General features: G+C 43.6%; 1 protein-coding gene across 1 annotated transcript; it reads right to left on the reverse strand.

Moving 5' to 3' along the window:
* Window positions 1-11250: 11250 nt before the first annotated feature.
* On the reverse strand, window positions 11251-12348 carry rps4 (ribosomal protein S4). Its single transcript has one exon. It carries the CDS (start codon window positions 12346-12348, stop codon window positions 11251-11253), a length of 1098 nt encoding a protein of 365 aa, YP_009153934.1.
* Between the last annotated feature and the right edge of the window lie 5063 nt (window positions 12349-17411).

Here is a 17411-nt window from a genome sequence, read left to right on the forward strand (position 1 = left end):
GGAGAGCTCACTACCGCTTTCTCAATCGAAAAATGAAACTGTCAAGATTAGCCTACTGCGATTCTTATCTATGTAATTTCCTGATTTCTTTTCGTTGAAGTGTAGTGCAACTATCTGGGGTTTTTCTCTTCCGAAGACGAATCTCCTTCACTCACGGAACAAAAAAAAATCTCAACGAATTAATAACGCTAACAATCAAGCAATGGCTTCCTTTTCTTACATTCCACTGGGGTACCTTCTTTCTTTGCTTTGAGGAATGTGTTTCGCTCTTCTCTTATTCAATTTCTTACGCGGAAGACTGGTTAATTTCCGAATTTGCTTTGAGATCATTAGGTTTCAGTTAGTCCGTTCCTGTCCAATCTCAGTTGTTTATGGTTGAATAAGGGGCGCCAAAATCAACTATTTCGTTTGAGGGGTCAGAAAGCCCGTGTTTTTCGTCAACGTAATAAAACAAATGGCCAACCATAAAAGGGTTTAACTCGACCAAAGGGGAATCCGGCTGAGAACTCGTAATCTGGCCAAGGCTTTTTCGTCAACGTAATGTGTAATGTAAGAAAATGGTATCAAAACAACCAGAAAATGGTAAGAAAAAGGCTCGCACAACGAACAAATCCGCGTAGGACGGGCCAAGCAAGAAGGAAAGCACAGGTTTAGGGCTCAATCTAAGCAAGCGGGCTGAATCCAACCCAGAATATGGAAGATTGCACAGAAGCACCCCCAATCCCCATACGAATGGGAGGAGGCCTAAGCCTTTTAACCAACATATCTTTCTCTTGCTCACGAATGCCGCCAATAGAATATTTTGTTGGCTTGAGAATAGTTAAAATGTTAAAGCGGTTAAACAAAAGCCCTAAAGAATCAGTCTAATGGTGGGACTAAGCCATGACTTTAATAGATTGGAATAGACCTCAGGAATAGCCAACTAATGAAAGAAGAAGTGATGCGCTAACTAACAAGTGAGTTCAGCAATGAACGAAGGATTCATGAACTACTTTGACCACTGAGAATCCGACAAAAGGGAGGGGAAGAAGTGAGTGCGAACGAACGATGAACTAACAAACCAACGCAACGCGTAAGGAGGCTGAGAAGAACTACTCGTAGGCCAAACCAACGTAAGCGAAAGTAGGGAATAGTTTTTCTCAAGGGAGATGGGAGAAAGGATTGGAATAGGCCAACGGAGACTTTGATTGATGAGGACTACGGTCCGGCGAGAACACTTCTTATGGGTGACCTTTTATTTTATATAAAGAATATTCACTCAGGAATGACATAAGTATAGTTTCCCCATTTTCCCGTTTACCTTTCTCTCTACCCGGGAGGTTATCCCCGTTGAGTAGGTCTCTAAAAGTCATTCTTTGAGGTCAGTTGCTTCCCCTGCTTTTTGTTCCTTGCTTCAGGAAAGCAGATAATTAAGAAGTGAATTAGCTCATCTCAACTTAGGTTCAGGGGAATGAGGGGCAAGTAAACTTGTTAAAGTATGAAATTGACGCCTTTTAACTGGTAGTCCTCGACTCAATCCAAACCAAAAGGGGAAGTCGGCTAACTCAGAGAAACCGGCCAAAAAGAAAAAGAAAGGAAGTAGGGTACTGAAATTCCGGCCAAAGGCGAAGTCGTAATAGTCAATCTAACCTGTAAGCGGAGCGGTAGAAGGGAAGTGAGAATCCTCAAACTAACCAGCCAAGGCGGAATAGTCCGATCGAACCCCGAGAATGAAGTCCTTTGTCTGGTAAGAAGTTGTTACTGAATATCTGTCCTTACTTGAACAAGTATGGAAGGTTCTCTCATAGCCCGAGATGTACTAAAGGGATAGGAGAAACCAACCAAAGCAGAAGAAGGGAAGAGGGACAGTTAACAGTGGAATTAGCCACTCTTTGAAGAAAGAGGAACGGAACAGACTAGCTTGACTCACTCAACAATAGGAAAGGAACGAAGTGGGGGGAGACAAGAAAGAGAGGAAAAAGGAGTAAGTGAGTTCAGAAAATAAGGGAGAAGGGTAGTTTGATTCCTAGTTAGGTTTCCGGCTCGGTACTGAATTCGTTTTCTTTAAGAGTGAGTAGGTAAGGTCCAGTTGTTCGGGTTCAGATAACTAGTACGGGTCCCAACGGTTACTTTACGGAGAGAATAGAAGCTCGCTAGCGCTCTTTCTTTTTAAATAAATAAAGTGAGGGAGGATACTAGCTTTCTAGAAAAAGGAAGATGGTTGAAAGGGTCCCAACGAAGACTTCCGATCGGTAGGATACCTTTTATACGAAAGAATCATCTTTTATGAAACTCATCTATCTCGGCTAGTCAATTGATTAAAGAGGGTTCCGTTCCTCAAAGAAAGAAGAGTCCTGTATGAAACAAGCAAAGTGAAGGGAAGGAAACAAAGCATGATTGTACGCCTTCGATTGAGAGTTATCACCTTCTCTCCTCTTTTTCACCGGCCAAAAACCCTCCTTCCGGGTGGGCAGAAACCAATTCCTCCTACCTTTTCGCCAGAAAGCCAACTCACGCTTTCCACTCAGTCTGAGTCACCTGATCTAACTCAGTCTTAGCCAGAAACCCCTCCTGCCTTTTCCTAGGCATAAACCAATGCTTTCCTCCTTTTCGCCAGAAACCCCTCTTTCAGCCTGAAACCAATGTAGGATGGGATAGTCACACTCAAAAAGCAGTGAAAGCGTAGAACTAGAACGAAATAGGCAAACAATCAAGTCAGCCAACGGGTGAATCCCTTTCCTTACACAAGAAACTACCATTGAGAAAAAGACAGTAATTTGGTTTCAGTTAGTCGGTGTAATTCGGTTTCAGTTGAAAAAACAGTTAGTCGGATAAGATTTAGAAGTAGACGAAAGAATACTACTCTAGTATAAAGCCAGTTCCTTTCCTGATGTTGAGCTAGCTACGTCTCCTTAGTTTAAGGTTCCGTTCCCCAGTTCATGAATAGGGCTAGTTCCCTAATCGAGTTATTTGATTGAGGAAACCCCGTCTTTAGAGTCAGTATGAGCCCCTCTATCTGTTCATCTCTTTTACAGAGTCAAGCTAGTCCTTTCCTTCCCCCTTCCTTATAGGAGTAATCTTTCCCCATTCCTACAAATTAGTGTATGATTCCTAACTTAAATAAGTAAGAGAGGCTAAGGTTGAATGCCCCAACGGTTCAGGTAATGAGTATAACCTTTTTAAAGAAAGAAGTTTAGTCCTTGTAGTAAATGTTCCGGTTGACCAACCAAACCTCATCCCCTCGGGAATAATAAAGATTCTACTTTTCATTTACCGAGATGACTGAAGAAAGAATCCACTTTTCGCTTATGTAACTCGGGAATGTGACACTTTCCCTTTTGAGGAAAGCCCAGCCAACCTTCTTTTGAGTAATGAAAGAAGAAGATTGTAAAGACCCCCTCACCAGGTAACGAGTAACGAGTTGAAAAAAAAAACAAAGGAAAGGTTTTGTTGATAGCACTGCCATTCACCTTGCAGAACCCGAAGACTGTCCTTTTTCCCCCTTGCTAAAGCCCTTCTTCTTGCGGCGAGGGAAAGCGCATATCGCACCCTTACCCTTAGCTTAGGAAATCTTCCTTTGTATCTCGTTCTCCTGTTGGTGGAGTGATTATTAAAAATAGTTTTCACTCACGTTTTGAGTAAGGGGAAAGAAAAGGGTTTCACCCACGCTGAGGAAAGAAAGAGCCCTAGCGGAAGTCGGGAGAAGAAAACTAGTACTTTTCGGCGAGCGAGGAAGATCACATTTAGATGAAGAAGGAAGAAAAAACCTACGTATCCTTTCACCTGTTCCTGAATCACCTATTCATTGAGCTCAGTTCTTTGAAGCTTAATCACCTTTTCTCGTTTAAGAAAGAATATCATTTCCGTGACCAATCTCAGTAGTTTTCAACTGAATCTCCTTCTCAACGTGGGGGAGATAAGCCTGTCTTCGCTCGGAATAGACTTCACGATTAGCCAACTAAAGAAAGAATCGTTGAACGAATAACGGATGAGTTCTGAAACGAACGGTTAAGGGACTTTACTCAACAAGAGTAAAGGGACGGACTAGTTCTTTTTTCTGTAAAAGATGGAATCCGTCTCGACCGAACAAGCAAGGCCCTTAGACGAGTGAAAGTAGGCTTTATAGGTGGGCGCTAACGCGTCAAAGCCTATAGCTAACGCTATGGAGTTTGATTGCTGAGAGGAGAAGAGAAAGCCTTTTTTTCTTTATTCATAGGTGACGGAGTTTCAAGCAGCTTTACCGGACGAGGGGTAGGCGCTTTCTAAGCAACTCCCCCACCCCCAATTGATCAAGGGACAAGAACGATCGATCAAAACAGAACCCAACAAACTGCCCCGGGAATAGTTGAAAAAGAGAAAAAGTACAAGATCCGAGGTTGAAGGATCCAAGTCCCAAGGCACGGGAGGAGTGAATTTCCGAAGAACCGATGGCATTGAAGATGACGTAGCTTAACGTCAATGGAAGAATTAGCTCAAGCCAATGTACCGGTATAGGGGCCTTTAGGCCTATCGAACATAGGAGCGGGGGAGGGGCCGTATGGACACTCTACGAAGGAAGTAGCATGGGTCAAGTCCTCCGCACGCCCTTGTGCCAGCGTAGAGCAGAACAATTGAATTTTAAAGGTTAGCAGTTGTTAGGCAAGCAGTGGCTATAGGGATCGTTCCAAGCCTTGATATAGGAGATTGCCCGATCTTTCTATCTTTCTTTTTCACAGTTCAATCACAATGATTGACTGGGTGGAAAGGAATCTTCTCTTGCTCAAAGCTAAAGCTAGTATGAATAGCTTGGACTCTTCCCTCCCGATTGCTTCTTCTGCCGTCAACTCAGGTAGCTCAAGCAGAAGCAGAATCCACCTTTGGGCTAGCTCGGCTAGCACGGTCCTTCGCGATTAGCCCCAGACAGAGTCTTGAAACTAAGTTCTTCAACCCGTCGTTGACTTTTTTCCTTGGTCTTTGTTTTCCCACTACCTCCAGCTAACTGCTTGAAAGAAAGCTCTTTTTTTTTCTCCTTTCTCTGGCTCGATCCTGAAAGTTGAGTGGCGTGAAAGCTACCCTTGATTCTTTCTTGCTTGCAGAGGTGAGGGTGAGATCCGGGGATCTATCATAAAACTATGCATTTTTTCTGTTCTACGTCATTGATCTGACATGTGACAGAGGGGAACCAGGGTTCATGTTCTCGCAAAGAAAGTCCTAGTCTTTCTCTCTTCTTTTCCTTCCCTTCTTCAATGATAGACAGGAGATGCGGTTATCAATCAAACATTACAGGGGGTAACTCCTCTCATGCCGTGATGGGCAAGTCCAGCGATTGTCTAATAGAGATAGATCGTCAAATATAGTATCTAAGATCAAGAGACATGGAATAGAAGTTCAAGGTGGAGAATTTTATATCTAATGGCTGCTTTTAGACCGCCTTTTTTTCTATTTATTATGTAGTAAACGAGTCTTACCACTCAGCTCTTCCACCTTGCTTTCCTGATTCCGATTAGATAGTGGATGAGAGCTTCTGTGATCCCCGATTCCATTACCGTCTTCTCTAGTGGGACTTCGTCTCACTCAGAAGGGATAGATCGAATCTAAGGGAATACCTCCACTTGCTCTTTTGGTTGCTTCTTTAATAAGAAAGTCAGACATCAAGATCAAGCTTTGATTTCCCGTTGCTTTCTTTGATGATTTCAGGGCAATTCAAGTATCTGTATACTCTATCGCATACGTACTGGGGCATTCACCTCTCCCTACCCCAAAACCTGAAGTGGTCGAGTGGAATTGAATTCCGCCCCCGGCTAGCCTAGATAGTGGTCCCTTTGATCGCTAATCCAGTCTCTACTGGTCTGGCTACTAAAGAAATAGTGTAGATAGTGGCCTTTTGCTCCATCCCCTAGACGGCGAAGCTGCTCCGCTCCTCTGGCTGTCCTTCATAGTCAATCAATTCAGCCGAAAAGACTGACCTCAAGAAAGAATGTTCGAAAAAGAGGTAGACTTCTTCCCCAACTCTCCCTCTTGGGCAAAAAGCGTTCGTTCTCTCCTCTAGCGGTGGTGGAGTTTCTTTCCGCTGCCCTTTCTTCTTTGTCAATTCAATCCGGAATCAATCTTCAAATAACAGATGCCCGACCTGACAGTATGCGAACATACGTCGAGCTGGCTGGATGTAGAGAGGCCTGCAACTGACACTGGCAAGGAAAGAAGTAAACTACTAGATTAGATCTTATTGCAAGGCTAGGCGAAACCCTATTTGAAGTTGGAAGACTGGGAGAAGTTATTTTCTTAGGACTGGTAGGGAATTTCAATATCAGGTTCAGGCTTTCCTCAAACTCAGTTTTGAGCTAGCGGGAAATCTTTCCTCTTTTCTTTTGACTTACTGAGAGATTAGCTATGGCTTACTTTAGGCCTTAGAAAAGGGCTTAACAAGAGATTAGTAGCCTCCCAAGAATCAAATAGAAGAAGGACGGACTGGCTCGCAAGAGAGAAGGAATGAAACGGGGGGGAATGCCTTAGAAGGGGCAGGTATAAGGAAAGGAACTCAAATTTCCACTGACTCACATGGAAAAGCAGGGGGACGTCATGCCCTTAGACTCGAAATATATTAACTTCCTAAAAAAAGCACACTCTCTTAGAGGCATTCCAAAAAGGGCTGGCCGGGCCCATATTTTATAGTATCCATTGAAAGCTCTCCTATTAAAATTAAAGTAAGCAAATCAATTCCCTGAAGTTAAACGAATTCTCTTTTTAAAATGGAAAGATCTTACCCGCTCTCCTAAGGTACACGAAGTTACTGGCCTATATTGAAAACTTGCTTGCTCACAGGATGGATGGCTTCTTCGCCTACCGCATCAAGCTAAGAAGAAAGAAGAGGAAATCCAGCTGACAATCAATAATAGCTTCCAATCGCAGAATAAAGCTTCCCCAAAGCAAAGCCAAGCAGGTAAGCAAGCCAGTGTAAGTCCCCTTCCCAGGGGGTAATATGCCAGTATCAGTCCCTTTTACAGTATTTTCTCCAGTGCTATCATATTTCCAGCCACCTATTTATTAGACGCATATCTCTTCCAGCCAGTTTCCTTGCAGCCAGTTGGACTTTCTTTCCTTCTCCTTTCCTGCCACAGTTTCCCTCTTGCTAAGAAAAAGTGCTTTCCACTCCCCCTTGTTAAGCCCTTGCTTGTGTAATCCAGTATCAAGTAAGCCTTTACCGAAGTCCCTCTCTCTTATTATGGTACAGTAACTGCGTCCCTTACTTAGGCTAGTAGGGATTTTTTTAAAGCAAGGGATAGAGCTTTTTTGGATAGCCGGCGGGATATTCAAAGTTAAGAATAGAATAGGACTGAATCTTACCTGTGATATTTATTCTTTTATTACTTGTAAAATATTTTCTACAGCCCTAGGAGAATTTCCTGCCGAGGGCTTCTATTTCTATTGGGAAGACTACTTTAATTTCTTCCCCTTTTTTCTTCCTCTGCTTTCTGGACCTGAAGTAATTCTTGCGAGTGGAAAATGTTTTGCTTTGGGAGTGCTGCTATTCCCTTTCCCTCCTTCGTCAGTCGAGTGGTTAGGTGAAAGGAAAAGTCTTACTCTTATAAGACGGAGAGGGCGTACTTCTTGTTCATACGAGTTAAAACATCCCTATCGGTCTTCGTAATTGATTCCCTTCCCCCTGTAAGGCATTCCCAGTTCCCTTCCAGTAATTTCCATCTTAATAGAATCCTAAGAGGGTAAGAGGGCAAAGCAGCTCCTCTTCAAGCGCAAGTAAAATCCAGTGATAACGCCATGCATTTCTAGGCCTAAGCCCTGTAATGTTGATCCAATCCAGTTCTATTGCTAAGCCCAAGGAAAGCCCTGCCTTAAGATAATCCCTTATACCTGGGAGTTCTCTTCCATCCAGTCCAATAGGGGAGGGCTATATCTTTTTGCTAAACGATAAACGATAGGGCTATATATTTCCATAGTAAGGTAAGCGCATTAAGTTGACAGCAAACAAGGGACAATCCATCCACTCCATCCCGTGGGAGAGTTCTCTTACAGCCATTTTTAGCCAGTGCCCTTGTACCAGCATTCGTACCAGTAGTTGCATTTCCACCAGTCCATCCTGTCCTTATCGCTACCCGCGAGCCAGTTGGAGTAGATAGCCCCAAGTAGTTGTCTAAGTCCCATGGTAATCCCTTTATTAAGCCATTGCTAATCCATTTTTTAAGGGTTAGAGGGATGGGATTTTGATAGCTAAGTTTAGTGCTTTTCTTTCCTGTCCTGCTTTATTACCTGGACGAGTTCCCGCCTAAATCTTATTTCCAGTTAATAATATATATATATATAATAGCAATAGGCAATATGCAATATTCCTTACTCTATCTAGCCAGTCTTGTAGTATTATCTACCATATTTCCAATAAGTTTCTACCAGTTTTCCCAATACCAGTAGTAATAGAGAGTTTCTCACCTGGGCTTATCAGAGTGTGAGACTAGCCCTTGGATTCGTTCTGCCTGTAATTCTATATCCCTTCGTTCTGCTTTCTCTCCTCTATCTCTTCCATCCCTTGTCAAGCCTTTGTGTAAGTGTTAGAGGGTTAAGTGAGCAAGACAGTGATAAAGAAAGTGCTTTGATCCTGTGAGCAATCTAAGCCCCTTAGTAATCCCTCATTAAAAAGAATTTCCCCCCTTATCCTTATCAGTCGAGTATTCATTCGAACCCTCTTCGCTTCACCATGTTCATTCCCTTTCTCACTGACTAGCTTTTCAGGAAATTTTTTGGACCTGAACCGGCTTAAAATGAATCTAGCTTTCATTTGAGGAAAGAAAAAGAAAGAGTCCCGCCTTCTGGCCTGCTCTAGACCTTTACCCTTGTCTGAAAGATCCCACCGCTTGCTTATTTGCTTGCCCCATTTCAATACTTCTGCTTGAAAATTTACCTTAAGAATTTACCTAGCCTGGAGATCGAAGGGATGATAGGAAAGAAAGCGCTGTAAGATCGGTAGCTCGATAAGGGGATTATAGAAGACTGGGCCAGCACTCACCTTATTTAAACTATTAAGAACTTGAAGTTAGATAGGGTAAGAGAATAAAGCATATTCAATAGGGGCAGAAAGCGTAGTCCCTCCATTCTATATAGGTATAAGGTATTCCAGTATTATTCCAAAGCTGCCTATTAGAGTAATCCTAGAACTGCATCGAAAGAAACTCGCCCCACACTTCAACTCAAACTAAAACCTCGGGAAGGGATAAAGGGTTACGACTTAGAGGCAGAAGGATGCGCGCTTTCCTTATCTTACTTACTTGACTTCTCTAACTGCTTTTCTTTCCTTTGAGTAGATGGGGGGGCAGGCTCTGAAGAAGGGTTTACAGAGACAGGGCAACTGCGGAACTCGCCTGGACCTAAAGGCTCCTATATACTGCAGCTAACCTCGTAGGGATCATTACGGTCGTTTGCATCGGCTGGAACTTATTCTCCAGGAAATACACTACTTCCCCCTCATATAGACATTTGCTCGCTTGGCACACTGAAGCTTGAAAGCCTTTTCCCCTTGGACAGCTATTGGAATGATACCAATTGGCACCTTCGCTACTAGTTGAATCAAAGCATTGGTATTGGTATTGGTCCCGTACTGGCTTTCAACCATTTGCCCTTCTTCTTTCGTTGACGTGCAAATCGCTGGTTAAAGATCAACTTCCGAGATCTAAGACTAAAATAGTGCCAGCTAGGGAAAGCCTATCAAGAATGGAAGAGCTTGGGAGAAGGAGAAATAATAAAGTCTGCTATAGCTAAATCCCCAATCGTTATTTTGATGTCAGCCGTCTTTATATGACATTTCACTGCCAGTAGTCAGCTTTCCAGTACCTGTAGGGCTCCTGCCACAAGGATGGCTAAGCTTGCCCCAGGGCAGGAGTGGTATAAGGCAAGAAAGAAAAGTGCCATTTCCACCAACTCTTTACAATAGATTTTTCGCTTCATCAGAGAAGCTGGAGCAGACCGATTAGTACCACAGGAGATTAAAGTACCAAAATAAGACAGATATAAACAGGACCCACAACTCATCGTCTGGTTTTGAAGAGTTCGCTATCTCCGAAGAAGTTGTGTTCTTTCCGTGGATACCTTCATTTTTGAGCTCGTAGGGAGCGAGGGAGCCTAGAAAGCCTTGCCCAGAGAACTCACTTATAGAAGAGCTTAGCTAAAAAGCTGACTTTAAGAAGAAGGGCTCCAACTCTTCTAGCATTTCTTTTCCCGTCCCAGACCACAGAAAGAGAATAGAAAAGGCACGGATCCCCTTTCTTTCCTTTCCCTGAGCCTGAGGCGAGAGCTTGCTTTACCGAGAACTAGGCTTTTGCTTCATCAGATGCTATAGACGAGACCACTTATGTCACTTAATTGTCTGCCTTAGAGGATACACCTTCTGTCTCTGCCGCAGAATCAGATTTTTAAGAGTCTAATACTGATTTAGTTGAGTAGTCTCATCTAAAGTGGACGATTGAGCAACAGAAAGAGGTTCGGCGGTGGAAGAGGTTTGATCATCTCCTGCAGACTCCGCGGCACCAGACGCTTAAGGAAGGCACTCTGGGGAAAGATCTTTCTTACTTGCCGACAGTTACTCTCTAGTTATGTATGGGTCTCCCGCCTTACCTCGACCCAAAAAGGTGGCAACCGGTTCCGGGATAGCGGACTCTCTTTTTCCGTCCTCAGATCCAACTTCAGCGAAGGCAGACTTTTTTTCACTATATGTTTAGGAGATAGCATCCGATCCGGGTTTAGCAACCGTTATTGGACCGACTTGCTTTGTTTAAGCATCCTTTTTTGTATAAATACAGAAAGGAATTCAATACCAGTGCCACTTCCTTCCTATTCGAGGATCCCTTTTCTATTCTCTAGGCCAAGATTGCCGTTTCTTTTCCTTTCCAGGAGAACTTTTCTAGGCGCCGTTCTTGGCTAGGCTAACTCTTAATAGATAGAAAGATAGAACGCAGACGGGTATCAAACTATTAAATACTAGAATTTGTCTCCCGCTAATCTTCATTCGAGTCAAGTCTCTCTTTCTTATTAAAGGAAGCTTAAGATTGGCAGCTTCAGAGCTTCAGAAATGTTATCTAAAGAAGGCGGTATCAATGAATTGAATATGAAAGGGTTGGGACTTCTGAAGGGTACCGCTGCGGGTTCTTCTTTGGCAACGGGTCAAAAAGGGGATCTCGTCTGGTTCCACTACATCAAATACCACAGCACCTGACTCATCAGAAGAGCTTCCGCCACCAATCAAACCAGAATGAAAAATGGATATGTCCCTATGAGCGACTACGCCGATCTTTATATGTTTTGGCCACGCCCGTTTCCGCTCCGAAGAGGAAGGTTTGGATCTTTCAATCTTATGTCGTGAGGGATGTGACCTATGTTAGGTCCATAAGAGACCACAGCTTTTAGTGTTCTATGATTCACCTCCGAATAATGAGTAGGTAGTTCAATCCTTTTGATTCTTCTCTTCATAGTTTTCTTTTTCTGATAGGGGAATGCGGAGCAATAGGTCGAATTACTATATCTATATAAAAAAGAGTTGTAAACTATAGGACTTCTTGTTTGAGTAGGAAGATTTCGGTTTTTCTCGTTCCATAAGAATAGGGATTTGAAAAAATACAAATTCCTCTTCATTCTGTTGTGCTCAGCGAAGGAACTGGCTAAGCATACTTTTTCGGATCCAAACTTCTTTGTTCTTTTCAAGTCTTCTTCTTGCATATAAGAACGCAACTGTTTCAAAAACCGGGATTTTTTTAGTAGTAAGCGGCATCCCCTCTTAGTTTTGATTAGGTGGAAACATTTGATTCTTCTCCACATTCTTACCTGGCGATCAAGGAATTTGCCTCTGATTTTGAATTGAAATTTGCCTCTTTTTTTTTTTAATTTGAATTTGTCTATGATTTTTTCAACTGAGATTTCGATATAGAAAGATCTCCTTATTTCTTCACCGCGGATTCTCGCGTTATTTTCTTGAAAAGATATTATATCACCGTGGGAAAGTTTCAAATGATTAATTTTTACCATTTCATTATTCACACAAACCCTTCGATGACTTATCAGCTGCCTTGCTTGAGGAATAGTTTCACGAAAATGGAGACGAACCGGAATAACGTCCGATCTTGTTTCTGGATTGAGTGGAAAAGGGATATATGAAGCTCGTTCTGTTCCTCTGTGCATCTCTGTGATGGGTAAATCCCCATGAAAAAGGGGCAACTTTCGTGTAGTTTGTGATTGGATGTAACTGTTACGATTTTTTCTCGTATAAATCTTTTTTTTAATGGATCTCTTATTGTTCCTCAATCTTCGGAGAATGCGGCGTTGTATTATTGTAAGTTCTCTGTTCCGAACATTTCCTGAAAGTAGACGACAAGTTTTAAATCTTAATGCGGGCATTTCATATCTCGGTTTTTCAGTCTTTTTCGCCACATCGCGTATAACGGGAATCGAACCCCCTCTGCTGCTAGCGGGCGGATGGAGAATGTTCTACTTCGATCCAGCAACTTGTTAGGAGTAGGTTTTGGCTTGCCCCTTTCTCTAATAATAAGGTATCCAAAGCTCCTTCCTTCTGCTGGTGCGCAGGAGCGCACTTCCGTTTTCCCCTTACTAAAAAAAGGGGGTGTAATGAATAGAGATCTCCCGCCAGCAGTCTTTTCTTCCTATCACTTCACTTCGATCGAGAGATCTGATCTCATCGGACCTCACCGGGCGGGGCGAAGGGGAAGGAAGGGATGGGTGGTCCGGAAACAGCAACGGGGGAGGGCTCGTAGCCCCCCTCTCCCTCTTCCCCACGCCTATTTGTTCTCCCGGCCCCGGAGAGATGCGGAACTTTTTTTTTTTTTGAAGAAAAAGATGAATAGATAGGGCCATGATACATTCCGGAATATTGTAAAGGTAAATAGACTCTTTTCGTTCCCTTTTCGATGCCTGCCTGAGGACCTATGTGAATGTTTTGGAATGGGGATGTTCGCCTTTTCTAACAAATAGACCCACGACACGGCTTCTCGCTTTTCATGAATGTGTCTCCCCCTCTACTTATGTGAGTTTGACCCGCCTTTGACTCTGCTTGCTTCTGACTCCCTATGAGCCGTTTTACGACCTTACTTTTTCGGAGGGTCGGCGGGACATGGGAGCCTCAGCTCATGCATCGGTTTACCGAAATTACCTCTGCTATCCCACTTCCTTCTATTCAAAAAGGCGAGCAGCCCTTAAACAAAAAGGCCCTAAGAGGGCTCTTCTTTATATATTATATAAGCCTTAAAGTAGGTAGCCCCGAAAGCCGAACTCAGCAACTTGTTAGGAGTAGGTTTTGGCTTGCCCCTTTCTATGTTATTACTAAAGCGCTAACGCCCTATCTATAGTAAGGGGCTTTTTCAATAAGGCTCGCGTGGGGGCGCTCACGTTTTTTGGCTCTCTTCGCTCCACTAGCCTTGATTGGCGGATGGAAGTACCAAGGTGCGTCTGGTAGTATCGTATATAAGATCACGGCTTCATTTAGGAGTTTTCTTTCCCTTTGAAGATTTGGTGTATTTGTGGACGCCGCTATGCTAATTTAACCTAGGCTAGGCCATGGGGCGGGTAGCACATGAGGTAAGCGATAGCGAGGATTCCATCCAGCCCCAAGCGTACCTGAGGCTACCTTATTGCGTAGGATCGGCTCGGGGAAAGCTTGTGATCCGGCATAAAACCCCATCAACCAGAGGAAGGAGCTAACCGGCGCTCCTTCTTGGAAGGCCAAGAAACTTGCCATCGAGGTCTGTCGACTGCTCGATGGCTGGTAAATCCGGGTAGCTAGTCCGGACGCTCGCTTCGGTGAGCTCCCTGTCGGTTCCTTCGAGAGGGCCGGATCGCCTGGGACGCGGATTCTTGCTATCCGCCGTGGACTAGCATGTTTCCAAGGTACGACTGGGTCGTTACGCCGTCTGAATCGAAGTGAAGAAGCGATCCCCCTGGTACGACTGCTTGCTACACACCCTGTATTTTGAAGCTCCGGCGATCGGGGAGCTATTCTTTCGGTGCCCGGGGTGGCCCCCTTTCAATAACAGTCAAACCGGAAGAAAGCAGCGCTCGCCGCAAAGCGCAGCTCTCTGGATGTAGATGGAGCCGTTCTCTACCTATGTATAGCCCTGGTAAGAGGGGAAACTATACATCTTTTTCCTTTCGCGCGAGAAAGAAGGACTTTTGGGATCGTGGTTCGGATGTCCAATCACCAGAAATGGGAAGATGGGCCGAAGACGAAACTAAAAAGAACTTTCTCATAGCATAGCACGAATTGGAGAAAAAGAATGTGCGACGCTCTAATTATAGAGCGGCGCTAGAGAGACCGAATTTACCAAAGGTAATGAGGTCTGGACCCTTTGTAGCTTGCTACGCAGGGCCACCATCCGTTGCTGAATCACTACTTGACTTTGCAAAGCTTAAATCTGACGACCTCGAGAAGCTTACAGACCTAGAAGGACGGCCAGGGAAGTCCACAATGAGACCGGTTTCGCAAAGTAGGATAGCATCGGATGGGAACGAAACACTTGCATCAAGGGATGCGCCACCCAGCCAAAAAGAGGATCAACCACTAGCTTCCTAAGGGAGGCCTTTCTGACCTAAGGGGGATCGCGGATTAGGCTGAAATCATGGGGAGAGATTCTGTCCGCCATAAAGGGCGACCTGGCGACTCCCGCATGTGCAGGTAGCCATCCTGACGGGAGTCTGCGGCTGAGATCGACGACTGGTGGGCGGCCGACTGTACTTATATCTCTTACTATATTCCAGGTAGATACCTTCTTATTTTACAGAGACCAACTCCGTAGTCCAAGCCTGCCGTTTGTTCTTAAAATAAATAAAAAATAAATAAATTGACCATACGTAGGTTCTTCTTAATATACCCTTATTTCTCCAGCGATTGCACGGCCTCCAATTAGAACCTAGCGTACTTCTACTTTCTATCTTTCCTTCGATAAAGAGATGACCTTTTGAGGCATCCGTTTTTGATAAGCCTTTATTAACTTAACAGAGGCAGCCGATTCACATAGATTTGAATTAGCTTTTCTTTTTGGGAGTAGTCCTTGGGTCTATAGGCTTTGATGAAGTCTTTTGCCCTGGCGTAGAACAGATGCCTAAAGAAAAGAACCGGATAGTGTCTTGCTCAGCCCGATAGGAAGAGCAGCAGAAAGCGTAGGCCACATAAACTCTGATCATCGTAAACAGCGTAGTCAGAAAAAAAGACAAAGTCTTCTTTTTCTTTCCCATTCTATCAATTAGAAAAGGAAGAGTCAGCTTCTTTTTCCATTTATTGTATTAAAAGGGGCTCGTATCACCAGGGTCCCACTTAGTTTAATAGATAAAAACAAACCTAAGACAAACCTTTCCCGGGGCTTACTCTTTCCTCGAATAAGCTCTAGTGATGTTGCCTCGAGTTTGAGTTCATGCAAAACTTCATTAAAGAATTTCTTCAAGCTGTGGTTTATCTGTTCTGAGTCCACACCGCTTTTTATAGCAAAAAGCATATCATCTGCATACCTTAAATATCGTACGCTCTTTTCCCTTTCCATGAAGGAATTGATTCGAATATCTAGCTGGTGAAGAAAGATGTTCATCATAACAGGGGAAAGTGGGCTGCCCTGAGGTATGCCTTTTTCGTTATTATTTAAATCCCTCCCTTTTTTGTCTACGATTGGAGTTTTTAGGAAAGCTAATATAAGATCAAAGAAGGGTTGATTTTCCTTTCCCAAGTAGGATTGAATTATGTTGATTAGTAGCTCATGATCGATGTTGTCAAAACACCCAACGATATCAGACTTTATTAGTCTATCGACCTGCCCCCACCCCTGAACTTCCAAAAAAAAAGAAATCGGACCCCGACCTTTTCTAAACCCGTGTGAAAAGGAGAAAAAAACGTCGTCAAAGATGATATTCAGTAAATGGGAGAGAGCATCCATCACAATGATATCACCTTTGTTTTGTTGGGCTGCGTAATCGCTCGCAGCTTCCCCGGCTTATTAGGTTTCGGGATCCAAGATCGGTACATCGAGGAAAAGTAAAAAGTAGAGTTCAAGAGTGCCCTTTTCACTTCTTTCAACTTCTCCATGGATATTAGTTCTTTATAAACATAAACGGGCTTTCTTTCCCAAAGACAATCTACTAATTTGACTAACTTCTCTATCAACCGCTTCCTCTTTTGACTCCCTTCTTCTTCTCTGATAAAAGCAAACTCTCCAAATTGTTGACCAAGCAAGGTCACTGAAACAATAACTGAACACTCACTAAAACTCACCGGCCAGATAGTGTCCAATGAAGACCAATCCACAAGCTAGCCTTTCCAATTCTCATTAACTGTTACTTGACTGTTACTAAACGAAACTGAATTCGTTCGGAAAGAGAAAAGCCAGTAGCCAACTTCACAACAGATAGCCTTCTCAGCCGTAGTCCCTATACACTTCCTTCTTACCGCCCCGGTTCTAAGCCAACCCTTACTTATCTATTTATCTGCCGCCCATGCTTTGCCATAGAGTTAGGTAGGCCTCCACAAGCTGCTAAAAGATTTCAGTTTCAAACCAGGAGAGGAGGGAGAAGAGATTTTATTAGGACTGGACTAAAAACTCGTAAAGACCTCATAGGGAAACCTCGTATCCAATCCGCCGATGAACTGGAGCTAGATAGGCTTAAAACTGGACTCCTACCTTAAAAAGCAACCCCAACTGACGGAAAAGGGGAACCGCCTATAAGATAAGGGCAAAAAACTCAAACTTCCACATGGGCAGAGGCGACTACGACCCACCCCTATTGCGGCTACACTGGCTGTAACAGAACTCGGTTGGGAAGACACTATAGATTAGAAGTACATCTTTCCTTTGATTGCTGGAACTTTACACATGCGCGGAACTATACTCGATTAACGTAGGTCTTTGCTTTTTCCCTCATAACTCTCTTTTCCTAAGGTAAGAATGCCTAGACTATCTTTTTACTTTTACTAAGGATATAGGTATGGTTTAAAGTCTATTCACTTTTGGCCTTATACACAGCTCTCTGCAAATAAAAAAATGGAAAGTGGGGATCCCCCTTGCCGTATCCCGAGCTAACTTCTGATAAACCATATGCAGAGGTCGCTTTCCTTGCTGCCAGATGGATTTACCTTCTCTAAGATGTCTACTTTAGAAAAGAAAGATTCTTCCGGGACAACTACTAGATAGCTAGGAACTAGCACTTCAATTGGATCCGTTTAGCTTAGGACAGCTCTTTCAAGGCTTTCAAGGCACTAGCTTTCTCACGGACTGGATCACTTGCCTTTGTCTTTGTCCTCGCAGATACACGAGTAAGACTATACAGTAAAGGGGACAGAAACTACTCATACAGCTCCCAAGAAGGATTAGATGGAGATGGGTTCGAAGGGGAAAGGACGGAAATAGCACAGGCCGGGGGATTCCATTCTGAGAGTGTTAGAACGTATGGAAGAAGAATCCATTTAT

The sequence above is a fragment of the mitochondrial genome of Gossypium hirsutum (assembly GCF_007990345.1).
Source record: "Gossypium hirsutum mitochondrion, complete genome".
NCBI lineage: Eukaryota > Viridiplantae > Streptophyta > Magnoliopsida > Malvales > Malvaceae > Gossypium > Gossypium hirsutum.